Here is a 19,843-nt window from a genome sequence, read left to right as displayed (position 1 = left end):
TTTCACATCACTTTATAGGTTGATCACCTCTCCCCTCATTTTGTGTAATAAGGACCAGCTCACTTCAAACTCTAGTGAATTAAACTTTTCTAACAAAAAGGGATGAATTTGGGAGGGTTGTGGATAATGATGATATATGAACTCTCTGCTCCAATACCTATGCGTTGATGTCAGTACTTTATAGGGACACAACACTGATCAAATGGAAGAAAAATAGCTTTAAAGCAAAAATTCATTCTGAAAATGTAGCTGATGTTATTGAGTAGGAAGACAGGAAGTGGGGGAGGAGGGAAATAAAAAGGAGGAAAGGATTAGAGAAATTGTATTGCCCACCAAATAGCCTAGGGCTGTTGGATGAACCCAGCCTTTCTGAAGACTTAGAGAGAGTCTATGAATCAGAAAAAAAATGTACTCCAAATTTTAACCAACTGTAACTATGGTGGAAAGTTTATTTCATATTTATTGAACCATTACCACATAGAACCATAATAGATTCTAAAACAGATATTTATGTGTCTATACACATATATATATATATGTATATATATATACATATATAGTATAATTCCTACATTAAAGAAGTTAATGCTTGTTGCTTCCATTTTCCATAACAAAATTTATACATATAAAACAATTAAAGGTCAAAGCATGTGATATAGCCAATAAATGCATTGGGGGGGGGGAATCAATATAGAGTGCAGTCATCAAAGGAAGTGACACAGAGAAGATCTGACTTGATTTGGGTCTTAAAAAATGGATAGAGTTTGGATAATGGGGAGAGAAGTCAAGGAAAGGAAAATAAAGTGAGAAGAGGTGGTAAAGGTGAATATGAGGATGTGTAAAAGATAGTAAACTGACTAATTGGAGTACATCAAAAAGTTCATCTAATTCAATCCAACAATTATTAAATACCTACTGAGCATAAAACACTGTACTAGGTGTTGGAAATACAAATACAAAGTAAACATTCCCTGTTTCTTACATTCTACTGAGGAACATGTATTCATATAGGTAAACCAAAAAATTAAGATTGTGTTGTATAGCCCGATTATTAGACCACTAACAATAACAGTACTTATAAAAACATGCTATATGCCTGACCTGTATATGCAATTTCATTTTATGTATGTCTACAGAAAGATAGTAAACAATATTTTCCTCCATATTAGTAAGATATATGATGGAAGCCATTATGTGTGATTTTGCCCATTTGCTTGCTTGCCAGTTATTATTCACAATACTTTTCTAGAATTTTTCCTTATTCCTGTACTAATGAAAAAGCCTTTCCCAAAAGAAGCCTTGTCCCTGCATATATAATTTCTATCTGCCTTTCAGACATCTCAAACTGGATGTCTAGAAGACATAAACTAAATTCAGTATATCTGAAACTAAACTCATTATCTTTCCCCCTACATCCTCCCTCCCCCACCTTCTACCTTCTTTATTACTGTAGAGAACAATACCATACTCCTAATCCCTCAGGCCCCAAACCTAGATGTCATCCTCAACTCTTCTCTCTCATCACCCCCATATCCAATCTGTGGGCAAGGCCTCACGGTTTCATCTTTGCAACATCTTTCACAGATGTCTCCTTCTCTTCTCTGACACTGCCACTACTCTGGTATAGACCCTTATCCCCTTATACTTAGATTCTTGCAATAACTTAGTGGTAGGTCTGCCTGGCTCAAGTCTCTCTCTCTCCTCCATTCAGTGACCAAAGTAATTTTCCCAAAGCTCAGGTCCCCCCAATAAACTCCAATTGATGCAGGGAATTATGGGCATAGGAAATATTATAATTGGAAACAAATTTTGTAATCTTTTTGCACTATTAAAATCCTGTAATCTTACTGATTCTTGTAAGCTCTGTACTGTTAAAATACTTCCTCTTAACATTCACTTTGGCTTTGGCCATGCTCTCACTGGTGGGTCAAGATGTTAGATTTCACAGGAGGGATAATCATCTTAAGCTACCCTGATGCAGGAGACAGGAAATAATGTGTTGGACTTAAAGGTGACACCCCCTGGGACAGAAAAGACTGGCCACTCCTTGGCAGATCTGCCCTTGTCACCTTCTTATTGGAGAGTTCCTGGAGCCAAGTTGTAAACCACTCCCCAAGCACACTTTTGTGTACCCAACTATGGAAATACCTTAAAGTGAGGAGTTCTAGAAGAGATCTCTCTTCTTTCCCTGCCAGGATGGCCATATGCTCTTTCTAAGCTAGAATCAGGTGCTCCCAGCCTGGGCTGCTGGAGACCTATGGCCTCTATTCCTTCCTCCCCTCCACTCAGGCAGCCTTGCCTAAAACTATGTTGTTCAGATTGTTCTCAAGCATAAGGGACTCTGCCTCATGGTGAGGCAGTCTCAGTTCAGCCAGGTCTCTTTCCCTCAGGCTCCTCACCTAGGACTTTGTTATTTATCCTGTCCTCAATTTGCTTACAAGGAGCTTGCTGTCTCTTCAGTAAAAAGGTTTTAATCTGTGAACTTTGCAGACTTATGAAATAAATCCTGAGTTATGTCAAGTCCAGGGCTTGTAGTGAATTCTTTCACTTTCACAAGAGCTCTCAGTCATTAATGGACACCAATTTCTACAGCAATACAATGACTCCCTCTGCCCTCCAGGATCAAATACAAAATCCTCTGTTTGGCATTCAAAGCCCTTTATAACTTAACCCCACCTTTCCAACCTTCTTACACCTTACTTTGGAAGGCATACTTTTGGACCCAGTGAAACTGATCTCCAATGACCAAAATATTCCACACTGCTCAGCTCTAGGTATTCCTCTGCCTCCTGGTTTCCTGGCTTCCTTCAAGTCCCAACTAAAGTCCTGTCTTCTTCAGGAAGCCTTCCTCAACTTTCTCAATTCCATTTCTACCCTCTGTTAATTATTTCTTTTTTATCCTGTATCTAATTTATTTGTACATGTTTGTTGTTGTCTCCCCCATTAGACTGTGGGCCCCTTGTGGACAGGGAACTGTCTTTTGACTGTTTTATATCCCCAGCACATAACAGATGCTGAATAAATATTTTTAATAAAATTTTATTTAAATAAAATTTTAATAAGTAAATAATTTGGATCCCATTATATTATATCTTACCTCTCTTACAGAACCTAGCCAGTTTAAAAAAGCAGCCTCCCCAAGCTTCTTGAGAGAAATTCATTACCCACTGACTCAAGTTCTGAACTATTATTTTTCTTGTGGTGTGGAACTTCAATTGAAGCCATTTGTCTGTCATGTGCCAATACTAGATCTCCTTTTAGAACAATGAAATGCCCTCTTGTTGATTAATAAAAATCTCCTAGAACCTGGGTAATTGTACATTGAAGGGATTTTGATACTTTGACTATAAACTCCATCATTAGCTTTTAAGATTTAACCCAAAGAACCTTCATTTCCAATACCTTTATTGGATCTTTGAGCTAATATAAGATTTTTTATTAAGAGTTCATTTTCCATTCAAATAAGACTATGATGATTTAAAGCTATTTAGAGAGAACAGATGTAACCAAGAGTTCTTTAAGTGATTGTGTAAAAGACATCATTCTCTTCATTTCCTTTAAAGCAAAATAAAGAACCACCACTGACTTTATATTTGATGACATAAATCATTCTTGAAAGCCTTATTTCAGCCCAAGTTCAAATTGCATAACTTGTAGTGTGAATTTAAGTTGATCTTTTTTTGTTCATTCCTGTAATCCCACCCACAGATGCAGCATCTCAGGTTTTTTGTTCCCCAGATTTAGTGAACAAAAGAAAAAGGTTACAATAGGGCATCAGCTAAATTTGTAAGGAAAGAGTTTTAGAAAATCAAATCCCCCCCAAAAAAAGTGCCTCCAAAGGTTTCCAAGCTAAAGAGATTTCTCTTAAAAAGTCAACCTCAGATTTTATTGACTTCTCTTCACAGTTAAGTCCTACTACCTCAAGAAGAGGCCATTTCATTTAAAAACTAGTAGGAGGGCATCTCTAGCCATCCTTCAGTAAGTTGTCTGGCACCATAGCTATCAGATACTTTTGTGCACAGTTAGGACAGAGTTCTCAGATTTAGTGGAAGAAGGCAAAAAAAGCTTTTCAACTCACAGCATTTTAGTCCTCAAGGCATTCCATGAGAATCTGTAGTTCTAAGGATAAAATTCATATCTCTATGCAGTGGGTACAACAACAACAAAAATCCTATCTTATAGATTCATAGAATCTTAGTGCTAGGAGATAGTTTAGAGACCATCTTTCTTAAGCAAGCCCCCTCATTACATAAAGCACTGAACATATAATAATCTAATACTCCTTGACAGATTAATGTACGATTCAAATAAGTTGTGAGGCTGTCCTTTGTATTTGTTAATAACAAACTCACACAAGGCTACACTTATTTGACATTTCTGCCCTGTTTGCTTTATCCATCAAATATAATGAAATTTATGGTATAAGAAAAGCCAGAAATGGAGGAAAGGTGGTCTTGGACTGGAGGTTTGTCATCTTGACTGTCGAGTTCAGATTTATTTGGTTCCTAAATTTTCATAGAAGTACCTGATGATCTGATGGTGGAAGAGAAGGGAAAAGACGAAATAATTAAGAATTTACACAGCACCTACTCTCTACCAAGCTCTGTGTCAAAGCACTTTACACATGTTTTTCTCATTTGTTCCTCATAACATCACTGTGAGTAGATACTGTCATCCTCATTTACATTGGAAAACTATGGTAGAGAGGAGTTAGGGGACTTTCCTAGAGCTACCCATAGCTATTAGTGTCTGAGTTAGGATCCAAATACCAGTCTTCTGACCCCAGACCCAGTGCTCCATTCACTGTGCCAACCAGCTGTCTCAGCATTAAGAACAAAGAAAGCCTCCCTTTTCCTGGTCATCATCTAGAGGCAACTAGGTGACAATCGATAGATCACTGGACTTGAAGGCAGCAAGATATACATTCAAATTCTGACTTACCTGCTGTCAACCTCAGTTTCCTCATCCTTAAAATAAGTGTTAATAGCACCTACTTCCCAAGGCAATTATGAGAATAAGATGAGAATATGTGTGAAGAGCTTTATATAGTACTATATACATTTAAGAAAAATGATTAGTTTTTAATTATCTGCTTTAACTGATTAAAATGGCACTGCCTCATACCATCTAATATAAAGGAAACCTAGACAAGTGATGATATGTATATCTGTATAAAAGTCTGTATAAAATTTGATCATGCTTTATGCTAGAAATGCCAGATATACCAGAAACCTTTCTAGATTTCAGCTAATGATATTATTTTGGGAGGTGGTTAAGTTTCTCTCCCTCTCTTTAAACTTCTCTCTTCTGCTTTGTATTTCTTCCTTTCTCTTCTTCTTCTGTCCACCTGTCTCTGCCGTCTCTTTTTCACAGTTCTCATGAAAAGGGTTTCTACCTTTTCAGCTAAGGTAGGGACTTCTCATCTTAAAAAAAAATACTGTGTGGTACATAATAAACCACATATAGGATATACCTTAAAATGAGAAAAGAAAAAATATATACAAAAAATAGTAGTAGTGTGGTAGTAGTAGATGCTTATGTGTATACACTGAAAAATAAAAACAGAATAAAGAACTAATACAAATCTTATACAACAGATTTGGAATAAATAAAAAAGTCCAGCCTTGATTCAAACTGATAGAATATCAGCTTAATTTAAATTAGTGTGAATTAAATCCACTTGCTTCTTCAATAGCAGCAATCTTAGTCACAAGGTAACAAACAAAAAAATAAAAATCCACTATTAGCTTCAGTTATAAAGAATAACCAAATGTAGTTTACAAAGCAAATTACTTATATCTCAGCATATATAATCATCTCACTCTGCATGAAAAGTGAACACAAGTATCATAACATGATGTGTCTATACCATTGACAGCACTTCTAAGTTAGCATCAACTGTTTCATATATTGTTAAACAAAGTAATCAATAGTCAAGTAAGTTTTACCCAGCTAAAGTGGTCATCATAGTGAAGGTATGTGCTTGTATTTGATTTGGTACTTAAAGAACAGGGTAGGATATACCTTCCACTGATGTATTAGTAAAACAGTTTTGCTTTACCTAAAATATCCATTGCCTGGAGGTCAATACTTTGGTTAGATACCCTCTTGTTATTAGCTCTTCTGGTCTTCATAAAATTAGATTATAATGAATCAATCATCAATACCATGTGCCAGGCATGTTATTCAGTGATTAAGAGAAAAACAAAAAAAGTCTTGCCCTCAAAGAGTTTCTATTCTAATGGGGCAGAGGGGGGGAGAGAATAGGTACATAGTTAACTTTAGTATTATTCAGTCTTGTCTGACTCTTTGTGAACCCATTGGGATTTTCTTGGCAAAGATACTGGGTGGTTTGCCATTTCCTTCTCCAGTTCATTTTACAGATGAGGAAATTGAGGCAATGAGGATCAAGTGACTTACCCTTGGTTACACAGCTAGGAAGTAAATATTCAAGGCCAGATTTGAACTTTAGGAAGAATCCAGATCTGGCACAATTCACTGTGCCTCTTAGCTGTCCTTGGACAAAACTGATGCTGCACTGACATGACCATCTTCACACCATTGGCATTGTGTTAGGGTTTTCTGGAAGATGATCATAATAATCTAACAAAAGCAGGTGCTGATTCTGTCTCCCAAACTTACAGGTTTATAAATTGTGGGCCAAACATACTATGTTGAAATTTCATTTGTTTTTTTTTATATGTCATTTGACCTAACCTTGTTCATTTGACCATATTCATGTTGATTATTATTTTGGTAATTTATGTTTCCTGCCAAATCACCAGGTCTCCAAATTCCCATCTCCCTTCCCACTACATCAGGCTTGTACTAGTCTCATTTTATACAGCCATTTGGTCTCCTGGCTGGGAATAGACCGGATTTCACACCTAATTAAAAGAGATTGTTATTGCCTGCTGTTTCCTTTCTTCATCCTTTTTCCTTACACCCATCAGCATTTTATTCTCATGCTAAGTCCTGTCCTTGTTGGACACCCACAGCTTAAGGACCAGCAGGGAGCAAGGTTCCTATAAAACAGTAAACCAAGCCCTCCATCACCTATTTCACAACAACAAAACTTTCTCTTCAATTTCAACCTCCTGCTTCAGCTCCCTTCTATATTCTGCCTGCTCTTCCTAGATGAATTCCATTCGTGTTTCTTGTGAGTGACATTACAGTCTGATCTATATTTTTATTCTGTTGAAAAGACATGTTTTTCCCAAAAAAATCCCAGAACTTTTATCTTGGTTTTTTTTATACTTTGCCTCCAATTCCATGTTCATACCACTCCCTTTGCTCCTTCATAGACAACAGTGCTTTAAAAAAAATGCACATAATCCATGTAAAGTTGTGAGGTTTTGTAGGGTTGAGGCTTTTTTCCCCCCTGAATGGTCCAAATGCCTATTCACTGCCAATCTAAAAAAGAATAGGGTTTGAATTTTCACACCATTCCTTCCTATACAGTTCCTGAATACCCATCCAATCAAGATTTGTTTTCAATGGAGAGAAAACCTCTTACAGTAGACTATTTCAAATTGATTCCATTGGAATCTATACATTAATGTTCATTGGGTGAAAACGAAGCATTTCACAAAAGCCCTGTGCCCAGCACTACTGTCACAGAAACTTTTTTCCCACTGTATTCCAGTTAAATAGGGAAGAAAGCCTGGGAACAGATCAAGAAAGCACTGTTCCTTTGCCTCAGGCATTGTATGCTGTAGGCATGAGATGCTGAATGATGGGGCATGTTTCCCCAGTCTTATTTCTATTAAAAATTAGCAAAAGGTGGTCCACCCCTTTGTCTACTGGTTTTTTTCCCACTAAAAGAGTGACAGGTATTGAAGATTTCCTACCTAAGAGAAATAGCAAATTGATTACTTTTCTGACTTGTCTTTCTGTGCTTTAAAATAAAGGTAATGATTGAATTAATAACTGCCAAAAGTGACCTAGTCTACAAATTCTCAACTCTAGTCCAACATGGCAATTAACTTACTTTTTCCTTTTGATCATGGATCATAGAATTGGTTTGCATCTGGTACCAAGTTATCTGACACTTCCAAGTCACAATGCCAGAATTTACTTGTGTATGACTTTAGGAAAGTCATTTATCCTCCTGTTTCCCAATCTCTTTGTAAAATTAGGGAAATTTGGGGCAACTAGGTCAATAGAACACCAGCCCTGGAGTCAGGAGGACCTAAGTTCAAATGCAGCTTCACACAATAACTACCTAGCTGTGTGACCTTGGGCAAATCACTTAACCCCATTGCCTTGCGAAAAAAAAAAAACTCTAGCAAACAAAATGAGGGAAATCTTAGATAACTAAGGTGACACAGCTGATAGAGCACTGGACCTTGAGTGAGAAAGGACTGAAGTCAACTCCAGTGTCAGGATATTTACTGAGTGACCCTGACTTTGTCAGCCTTGATTTCCTTCACTGTAAAAGGAGGATCATAATAGCACCCACCTTACAAGGTTATTGTGAGAATCATATGAGATATTTGTATAGGTCTTAATACAGCGCCTGGCACATGATGAATGTTTTTTCCCCTTCCTGCCCAACCCCCAATAAACCCTTTTCCTAGGATGATTGTGAGGAAAGCACTTTGTAAAGTGCTCAGAAATGAGTTATGGATAATAACTATTCAGTCAAGCAAGAAATTGAAAGAGTATTGACTCTAGTCATAGGACCTCAGTTGAAATCTCACCTCTGATGAATATATTATCTATGAGACCTTAGAAAAGTCACTTTATTTTTCCTCTGCTCTAAATGTCTTTATCTGAAGAAATTGGTCTAGATGGCCTTTCAAGTCTCTTTAAGTTCTGGATCTGATTCTGTTGTTGACCAGTTGTTTGGCTAACTACCCAATTTGGGAGGGTAGAAATTCACCTTCACAAAATAGTTGTTTGGGTGCAGATGGGTATACCATAGTATTATAGACATAGAAGAGACCCTAGAAACTAGCCCCTCCACCAATCATTTCACATAAAAGGAAACTGAGGCAAACAAGAGGTTAAGTAACCTGCTCATGGTCATATAACCCTTAAGTGTCAGAGGCAGAATTAAGAGCTTGGGTCTTCAGAGCACTGGACTTGGAATCAGGAGGAGTCATCTTCTTGAATTCAAAGCCAGGTTTGGACTCTTAGTAGCTATGTGACCCTGAGCAAGTCACAATGTATTTGCCTCAGTTTCCTCATCTATAAAATAAACTAGAGAAGGAAATGGTGAACCATTCCAGTATTTTTACCAAGAAAATCCCAAATGCCATCAACACAAATCAGATATGACCGAAATAATTGTAATACAACTACTGATTTCCAAATCCAATAATCTTATCTACTGCTCCATGACATGGGAATCAGTGTAATGGTATCTGTTCTCAGTCACAGAAACAACTCTCATAACTTTATGCTCTTTTTTCTCTCTCTCCTAGGGCCCTTGGAGGTAAATAATTACAAGGTTTATGTAGGGCAGGCAATATCTGGTTTTATTCATTTTTTTGAAGCACACACACACAAAAAATAACCTTCCTCAGAACTGCCCATAACTGGTGGGAAACAGAACTGATTCCTATCTACACCAGCCACCTCTGGTTTTAAGTTGAATAAAGTATTAGAGAAGTATTGTGTCAGTCAACAAGCATTCATTAATCAATTATTATGTGCCAAATATGTCTTAAATGCTGTTCTTATATCTTTATATCTGACAGTGATCTTTCTTTGCTAGAAATCAGTGCAGTATCTTTAGGCCTTACTACTCTCATCTTCTGACCTCAGGATCACACTCAATGACTAAAGAATTTGGTTCAAGGTCTTCTACCTCATAAGGCTATTGTGAACATCAAATAAGATTTTTGTATAGTGCTTAGCACAGTGCCCGCACATGGTAGGTGCTTAATACATACTTTTTTTCCCCCTTCACACATACCTCTTCTTCTACACTCCATACTCTACAGGCAACTTTGACTACTTAGATACTCACGGTGATGATCCTCTAACATTTGAATCATACAGTGCCTCAATCTCTTCAGTTCTAATTAACTCCTCAAACCACATTTACCTCATATTGACATGGCATTGAAGGATAATACCTTCAAGAGTCTTAATTTGAAATTCCACTCTGCTATCTTTCCACCTTTCCCACAAGACCTCTAGTCTCTAAACTGTTATGTATTGTCCAGTCCCATCTCCTCTTTTCTGGTTCACTGGTCTCTCTGGGTCCATGGTTCTCCAGAGTTATCTTTCACTAGCTACCACTTCAGAAACACACACATATACACAAACACACATACTGACTTTCTACTACTCCCAGATTATTAACCCCTATTCTCTTTCATCCCAGCTATGTGATTTCTAGACAGATTTTTATTGTTGTTGTTGTTTAGTAGGGGAGGCATAAGTTGCTGGGGGATTCTAGAAAGACTTCATGGAGAAGGAGGTACAAAAGCTCGGCTTCAAAGGAAACTAGGGGTCTTAAGGGGTCGAGATGAGAAAAGATACCAAGAGGAGAATAATGTTTGCTAAGGATCTGGGTTGTAAAGATCTTTAAATTCCAAACTGAGGAACTTGCATTTGATCCTCGAAGTAACAAAGGGCCACGTGAATGTATTGATCAGGGAGTAATATGGTTAGACCTGTGCATTCGGAAAATCATTTTGATAATCGCATGGCATATAGATGACTTCCATTTGTGTTTCTGATCAGATGTAATAACACTTTGTTAAGTCATCACCAGTTTTGCCTTCTGAAAACACTGGTTGAGTCAGATAAAAGGGACCAGAGAAATGATAATCTTGTGTATAAATTATCTATATGGTCTTCCATAAAGGAAAATAGCAGCTTTCCCAAGATCCCTAATTTTATTTCCTTTCTCCCTGTCTCCACTCCCATCCTCCAGGAATGAACAACATGTGGAGCAGTGTAGTTCAGACCTTCATCATTTCTCATTTGAACCCTTACAATAGTCTCCTATTTTGTCTCCTTGCATCAAGTCTCTCCAATCCATCATTTATACATCTGCCAAAGCAGTTTTCCTAAAGTCAGTTCTAAACATCTCACTCTCCCCTTACCCTCACTCAGTAAAACTTCAATGACTCTCTATTATTTCTTAGATAAAATATGATGGTGTTTGTTCTTTATTCTCAAGAAGACTATGACATTAGGAAGGTAATACATGTGAATTAGATCTGGTGAGTAGGCTTGCTTTGGTAAGTCGTCAGCCTCACTTTCTCCTCTGGAGACACCTGGGTCCAGTGCCAGATATGAATCAAAATAACTAGAAGAAGATGGCCTTGGATGTGCCACAATCAGGTTTAAATGATTTGTCCAAGGTCACACAGCTAATAAGTATCTGAGGCTGAACTCAGGTTCTCCTGACCCAGGATCAGTGTTCTATCCCTGCACCAACTAGCTGCATAAAATTTAAAATCTATTGCATAGTATTTAAAGTCAATTCCTACATCTCCAATCAGCTTCCACATTACTCTATTCCACATACTCTGTGGACAACCAGCCACACTAGGCTCCCTGCTGAACCTCTCATAAGATATTCACTTCCCTTCACATTCTGGTTCTGTCTGCCCTTGGGAGCTAGGGAAACACGTGCAGCCCAGGGACCACTTGTTTGACACCTCTGTGGTAAACAATAAGTGATTTTTCATTCAGTCATCATTAGTATAATTGTGGTAACAAAATCACTTCCTAAGATCAGAATTGCTATTTTCTGACCTTTCAGGCACCCATTTCCCTTTAGGCTTCAGAAAATGAAAAATTGCTCCCTGTACACTCATTATGAAGAACTTCACATAAGGCATCAGGGACAAGTAGGCATATGTGAATGTGGAATGGAATCTGGCTTGCCTTCCATAACCTATTCCTCAGCTGAGAAACGTTTAGTTAACCTGGTGGTGAATTTCATTTTCTCAGGAATTCTGCATAAATGATAGGAAAAGGTTTCTTCATTTAATTAAATGAATACATGAGAGATATTTGAAAGTTTTAGCCTTCAAATTCGTTTTTGTCTTTGAGTCAAATAAAGGGATGGGGACGTTCAGATGCTGGCCAACCCTATAGAGGCTTCAGGGATAGACAGAAAATTTGCTAGTTAGTAGTTTGCTTTCGGTATCTCTTGAGTGAGGATTTAATAAGTAGACTAACTAAATACATTTAGTTCTACTTTAAACTGAGCTTTGGGTTTCTGAGTTACTCCTGTCTGGAACCAGATCCTCTTGGGGAATGTAAGCATGAACGAGGGGGGGTGGATGAGGACTCCAGCCATTATGGCAGAAGATGAAGTCTACATTTAAACTGACTATGGTCCTGGTTAGCCCAGAAGCCAAGCAACATTCCAGCCCGACTCTCTGTCATCCCAGGCATATGATTTCTAGACAGATTTTTATTGTGGTTGTTTAGAAGGGGAGGCATGAGTTTCTTTCTCGTGCTCTGGTGTTTCTTCTATGTCACTTGGGTGGAATGGGCATGGCCCCAAGTCCAGAGGCTGAAGATGAAAGAGAGCCGGTTGGGGCATTACTAACGACTCCTTTATCTCGTTTGTTTTGCTGCGCTCCAGGTGACATCAGTTGCAAGGGGATGACCGAGCGCATTCACAGCATCAACCTTCACAACTTCAGCAATTCCGTGCTCGAGACCCTCAACGAGCAGCGCAACCGTGGCCACTTCTGTGACGTGACGGTCCGAATCCACGGGAGCATGCTGCGGGCCCACCGCTGTGTGCTGGCCGCCGGCAGCCCCTTCTTCCAGGACAAGCTGTTGCTGGGCTACAGTGACATCGAGATCCCCTCGGTGGTGTCGGTGCAGTCGGTCCAGAAGCTCATCGACTTCATGTACAGCGGGGTGCTGCGGGTCTCGCAGTCGGAAGCCCTGCAGATTCTCACGGCCGCCAGCATCCTGCAGATCAAGACGGTGATCGATGAGTGCACCCGCATCGTCTCCCAGAACGTGGGCGACGCCTACCCGGTGATTCAGGACTCGGGCCAGGAGACCCCCCGGGGGACGCCGGAGTCCGGCACCTCGGGCCAGAGCAGCGACACGGAGTCGGGCTACCTGCGGGGCCCCCCACAGCACAGCGTGGACCGCATCTACTCGGCCCTGTACGCCTGCTCCATGCAGAACGGCAGCGGGGAGCGCTCCTTCTACAGCGGCGCCCTGGTCAGCCACCACGAGACGGCCCTGGGGCTGCCCCGGGACCACCCCATGGAGGAGCCCGGCTGGATCACGCGCATCCACGAGCGCTCGCAGCAGGTGGAGCGCTACCTGGCTGCCACGCCCGAGACCACGCACTGCCGCAAGCAGCCGCGGCCTGTGCGCATCCAGACGCTGGTGGGCAACATTCACATCAAGCAGGAGGTGGAGGACGACTACGACTACTACGGGCAGCAACAGCGCCTGCAGATCCTGGAGCGCAACGAGTCCGAGGACTGCGCCGAGGACACCGACCAGGCCGAGGGTGCCGAGAGCGAGCCCAAGGGGGAGAGCTTCGACTCGGGGGTCAGCTCCTCCATCGGCACAGAGCCCGACTCGGCCGAGCAACCCTTTGCCGGCGGGCCGGCCCGTGAGGGCCCGCCCGAGCCCCCCCAGGCCGAGCCCCCCGAGCCCCCCACCGAGGGCGCCCCGCAGCCCCCGCCCCAGCCGCAGCCCCCCGAGGCCAACTCCTCGTCCCCGGAGAGGAGCGGGGAGCTAGAGCTGGACGGCGCCCTGCTGGCCCTCAGCAACAGCACGGAGAAGGGCGGCTCGCAGCCCTCAGCCAACGCATCCTCCGTCGCCCAGCCACTGCCAAGCACCCAGCTCTACCTACGCCAGACAGAAACCCTCACCAGCAACCTGAGGATGCCCCTGACCCTGACCAGCAACACCCAGGTCATCGGCACAGCCGGCAACACCTATCTGCCGGCCCTCTTCACCACGCAGACCGCAGGCAGCGGCCCTAAGCCTTTCCTCTTCAGCCTGCCCCAGCCCTTACCAGGCCAGCAGACCCAGTTTGTGACGGTGTCCCAGCCCGGCCTGTCCACTTTCACCGCCCAGCTGCCAGCCCCACAGCCCCTGGCCCCATCCGCAGGCCACAGCACAGCCGGCGGGCAGGGGGAAAAAAAGCCTTACGAGTGCACTCTCTGCAACAAGACTTTCACCGCCAAACAGAACTACGTTAAGCACATGTTCGTACACACAGGTGAGTGCCAGCCCTCCTGGGAAAAAGACAGGGACGGGGACGGGGGCAAGTGGAGGAGGTCTTAGAGAATAAAGAACAAGTCCAAGCTATCCTCCCAAATCCTTGCCATTCTGGGATCAGCAATAAAGAGGATCTGATCATCTGTGTGGCTGACCGGACACTCTGCCCTGGAAAGAGAGAAATATATTTTTTTTTGTTATTTTTGCAAGTCAAAGGGGTAAAGTGGCTTACCCAAGGCCACACAGCTAGGTAATTATTAAGTATCTGAGGCCGGGTTTAAACCCAGGTCTTCCTGAAGCCAGGGCTGGTGCTGTACCCACTGCCCATACAACTCATTTCCGAAGGAGCCTTTTTTTTAAGGTTTTTGCAAGGCAAATCGGGGTTAAGTGACTTGCCCAAGGCCACACAGCTAGGTAATTATTAAGTGTCTGAGACCGGATTTGAACCCAGGTACTCCTGACTCCAGGGCCGGTACTCTATCTACTGTGCCACCTAGCTGCCCTCGAAGGAGACTTTTAAGAAGAGGTAGAAATGATCAGACGTCGTAGTGTAACCTTCATTTTGTTGTATTTCTATTTTAAGATACTTCTTCCTTAGGAGATTATGATTTCAGTGTTAACCCTTATACATGTAGGCACAGAAGTTAGCCACCTATAAGACATGGCTTTAGGAAGCTATCGTTTTTATCTGTTTAGAAATATTTATTCCCTAATAGTGACAATTGATCATGAATTTCCTATTATCAGAGACAAACTTTGGGGGCTAAATCATTAACTCTAGAAGATTCCTATTAAAATGCAAATAGGAAAGGGATAACACATCTGTGTCAATACAAATGAACATAATTTAAATTAGTTAGTTATGATAGCAGCTACAAAACAGATAAGTTTTAAATGATGATGGTAGTTGATAGGGAAGAGTTATGAAGAGAGAGGTGAGGAAAAGTCTGAATCCACCTAACTCCATGAGGAGAACACTAGGTACTTTGGAAGAAAGTACTAAATGTCAAATTGAAATTAATGGAAGATTCATACCTGAGGAAGAATTTCACAGCTCTTTCAGTAGTTACTCCTATGTGATTTGTTAATGCCTACAAATGTAATCAGATAGAAAAACATTAAAAAGTAGACCATGCAAGCACAAGCATAAAATATCCTAAAAACATTCAATGAGGCTCATCTTTCTCTTTCAGCCTCCCCCAGCTCCTAGCAGCAGACCAGTAGACCCTAGGTCTTTGGTAACTGGGGAATACAAGAACCCTGGTTGGAACCTAAACCTGGTCCAGGAAAAATATGCTTGTCCACTACCAGCTGTTACCATGCATTAAGGCAAATGCATGATGGTTGTTGTTCTGTGTGTCATGACATTATGTGAAAAGGAAAGTGTCTCCCTCACCCAGTTTAATTTCAAATGGAACATTTTCTCAGATATAACCCCCTTTCTTATGTTCTATATTAACTTTAAATAATTTTTTCCTTCTGGTCTAGGAAAATCAAAATCATCATCTCTTGGAACCATATTTTCCAAATAACTACTAAACTGTCACTTACAAAGTTCTAAGGTACCATTGAAAATCTGCCTGTTGGTCTCTTTTCATGTATCTCCAAAGCAGATTCTTTAGTTAATATCAAATGACCATATGTTTGTTCATGTAATATCTAGGATTACTTTGCAAATTTGCATGTGGGATATAAAGGTTGGCAGTCAGTTTACAACATCAAGCTTCAACTATTATGAGAAAAAGAAATTATATTTGTCAAATGAGAGATCCTCTTGTTCATATACGACTACAACAGTGACTCTTGAAATGATTTCCACAAACATCTGTTGAGTACCCAGGTGGTCTTCAGTGTGGACTCTTGTGTTCTAAAGTTTCCAATAAAGCCACAGTTATTGACTAATAATTTATCTCCTCCCTCAAAAGAATAGAAAGAAATAGGAAGAAACAGCAGCACCTCAGTCATTTTGAAATTCTCATAGCTAGAGACTGAAATGGGTTGGTAAAAATGACCTGTTTTAAGTCTTTTAACTTACTGCAAGCATTGACTATGTTGAATAAGAAAAAGAGCACAAGAGAAAAAAGGAAACTATCTAAATCTTCAAAAGCAGAAAGGATGCACCTTAGTCTCCTTGTCTTGCTTCTCTCCATCCCGTAGAAATGTCAGTCAGCAAACATCAGCTGAGTGAGACATAGAAAGGAAGGTAAAAATATAGGTTTTCAAAGCTATCAGAATTTAATAGAGAGGAGGGGCTGCTAGGTGGTATAGTGGATAGAGCACTGGCCCTGGAGTCAGGATGAACCTGAATTCAAATCCAGCCTCAGACACTTAATAATTGCCTAGCTATGTGACTTTGGGCAGGACACTTAGCCTCATTGCCTTGAATAAATAAAAAAAAATTTTTAAAGAATATAATAGAGAGGAGTAAAGCGTATGGGATCCTGTCACTAGAAAACCTCAGAAGGAGTGCTAAAAAAAACCTAAGACATTTAATATCTGCTATGAAAAGCAGTGAGTCTGTGATGGCTTGTAGAGTCTTTTTTGTTACTTTATAGTTACACATATCATATATTATTATAGAATACATAGTTCATTGTTAGTAATAATAAGTTTAATTTATAAATTGCTATTTGATGACAAGTATTTTATAAACATTATGTCATTTGATCATAGCAACAACCCTCTAAAATAGATTCCAGCTGTATTATCATCCCTATTTTCCAGATGAGAATAATAATGCACAGAGAAATTGTGTGTCTTATACAGGATCATATCTATTTGGCAGCCTGGACTCAAGACTCATTATAGAGCTCATTCCATGAATCCATGCTGCCTCTTCCAATTATTAAAAATTGAATAAAAATGAGATCCAGTGCTATTTTTAAGCAGATATGTCACAAATATCCTGAAATATTGCAAGATTGTAAATCCAAAAAAGAATTCTCAGACTTCTGGCCTCATAAAAATTGTTGGTGACTCCTACATGGAAGACTCACATAAAATTTCTCGAAAGGAAATGCTTCATGTACATAGGAACTACATCCTAGCAATTCAGGCTCATTTAAAACCACACACTATATGTGTTATCTTTCTTTATTCTACCACTTCTCTGTAAGTAGGCTTTTGACATCTCTCTTCCTTCTCCAGCTCCTTGCCAGATACAACTAGTTGGTCAAGATGCCACTGTGGAGTTAAGTAGAAAGAGGGAAAACCAGCATTTACGAAGTACCTATTATATGCCAGGAACTATACTAAGCTCTTTATTATAAATATTATCTCAAACTGAATCATATCAGATCACAACAATAATGTGGTATAGGTTGTTGTTTATCCCCATTTTTATTATCTACATTATTGTTGTTGTTATTATTATTATTATTATTATTATTATCATCATCATCATCATCCCAATTTTACAGATAAAAACACTGAGACAGGCAATGGTTAAGTGACTTGCCCAGGGACACAGAGTTGGTAACTGTCCAAGAATAGAATTGAACTCAGGTCTTTGTGACTCCAGGACCAGCACTCCAGACCCTGAACTACCCAGAAGTAGCATGATATCCATAAATTTGTGAAATGTTAGAGCTGAAATGGACCTGGAGGATCACTATTCCCACCACCCTCTTTTTACAAATGAGGAAACTGAGCCTAAAATTAAGGGGCTTGCCCAACCAAAGTCACAGAGAATTTACTGAGGTCCACAATAATGAGGTTTTATTATAGAATGAAAATGAAATTTTAAATGACACACTCAGTATAGTGATGATGATGATGATGATGATGATAATATACATCTTTTCTTCTATTCAGAAGCCTTCTGGAATCTCTTAGTTCCTCAAGCTTCACAGCTATGTGATACAATTGAAATAACTAAAAGGCATCTCCTCGGCGGTGAAAAATGTCTGGAATTTGTGACTGATTAGAATAGTTCTGCATATTTGCCAGCTTCCTTTATAACCAAGAATTTTTTGCTCCTTCCTCTTTTGATATATTTTAATGTTTATTGAATATATTCCTAGAAAATAAAAAAAAACTTTTACCTAGCTGCACTCCATCCATTAGCAAAATATGGAAGGAATCTACGTAGTCCCTATAGGCATTCTCAAGCTTACTTGTTCGTGGCCAGAAAAACCATGAGTGTAAATGAATCAGAATCACAAGAAGTTGTTTGGAGATGAGAAAGAGAAGAATCAAAAATAACACTATCCTGTCATCTCAACACATTAGAATGACCCAATTTTTTCCAGAAAACTGGGATCAGTTACCACTAAAAGAACAATATAAACAATAGAGAAAGAAATGGAGGGTCTTTTTTCTTCTCAAAGACAATTAATGTAACTTCTTAAGGGTATATTTCCACTCTTGTCTTCTACCATACTTCCTCCCTGGCTGTCAATCCCAGACAAATTTTATATTAGAATTAAAAACTCTGTACTTGCTTTACTTCCACTTGTAGTCTACACAAGATACATGAACCAAAGGAGTGATAACAATTATTCTAAGAAAAAAGGGGCACTTTTTTTCCTGCAACTATTGTCACCATATCCCTTTAAGTCATACAACCCTAACTGAATCAATAAAGATAGAAGGAAGGATAAGGGTTTATAGAAACAAATTGTCCAGATATTCCACAGGAATGTCAGAGATCCTAGTTAGCAAAGGACAATTTCACTTCAATATGTGTCACTGTAATCCCAACTTAAAGAATACTAGAGCTTAAGCACAATGCCTACTAAGGCAACAGAAGGGGGAAGTGGGCATCTAAAAGGCATCTAAAAAACATAATCACATAAGCCAAAGTAAAAATTCACAGAATTTTAAAAGTTGGAAGGGTCCCCAGGTACCATTTACCAACCTCTACCTGTAAAAGAATCCTCGATCATTCAGACTTTTCTTAAAGGCCTGTGCTGAGGAAAGACCACTATTTCTGAAAATCCTGAATCTCATCTCATCTTGTCAAGGACTCTAAAATCAATATTTTCTTTTGAATTTGTATATAAGTTTAATAATAACATTTGTTCTTCATTTTCAAAGAAGATCACAACATCAGGGAGGTGATACCATGACAAGCACATGAATTGGATTTGAATGAGGGGTGCTGTGCTAAGTCACTAGCCTCACTTTCTCCTCTGGAATCATCTGGGTTCAGTGGCCAGATATGAATCAGGATGACTGTAGATGGCCCTGGATGCAGGGCAATTAGGGTTAAGTTACTTGCCCAAGGTCGTACAGCTAGTAGTAAGTGGCAAACTTCTGTCCTCCTGAATCCAAGACCAGGGCTCTTTCCAGTGCACCACCTAGCTGCCCCTGGATCTAAGTTTATAATTTTAGATAATACAAGAGTTCATGACATGATAACTATCACCTTAAGATAATACAAGAGTTCATGACATGATAACTATCACCTTAAGACAGACATATAATTCTCATTTGCATGCACAGCCTTTCAAGTAAATATGTTCCATGGGCAAGATAGAAGGAAAGGCACTGGTCCTCACCTAATCTCAGTTTTTTTTTAAGTGGTAGCCACACCAATATATACAACTCTTCAAATCTCCAAGAATTGTCATCCAATGCTGTCATATAACTAAAATGGATATCATACCCTTCTTTATGGAGTAACAAACTTGGTGGTCCTCTTGACTTGATTTTTAGCTTCAAA

At 39.9% G+C, this 19,843-nt stretch overlaps 1 protein-coding gene across 1 annotated transcript in view; it reads left to right on the top strand.

Annotated features, from left to right (window-relative positions):
• ZBTB20 (zinc finger and BTB domain containing 20) overlaps positions 1–19,843 on the top strand; it is an 84,333-nt gene that overhangs the window by 25,360 nt on the left and 39,130 nt on the right. Inside the window, exon 2 of the mRNA XM_074214559.1 lies at positions 12,563–14,179. Within this exon, the coding sequence (XP_074070660.1) occupies positions 12,583–14,179 (1,597 nt within the window). The 5' untranslated portion in view covers positions 12,563–12,582. The remainder of the gene's footprint in view (positions 1–12,562; positions 14,180–19,843) is intronic.

The sequence above is a fragment of the Macrotis lagotis genome, chromosome 1 (assembly GCF_037893015.1).
Source record: "Macrotis lagotis isolate mMagLag1 chromosome 1, bilby.v1.9.chrom.fasta, whole genome shotgun sequence".
Lineage (NCBI taxonomy): Eukaryota > Metazoa > Chordata > Mammalia > Peramelemorphia > Peramelidae > Macrotis > Macrotis lagotis.
This window is presented reverse-complemented; position numbering and strand designations above follow the sequence as displayed.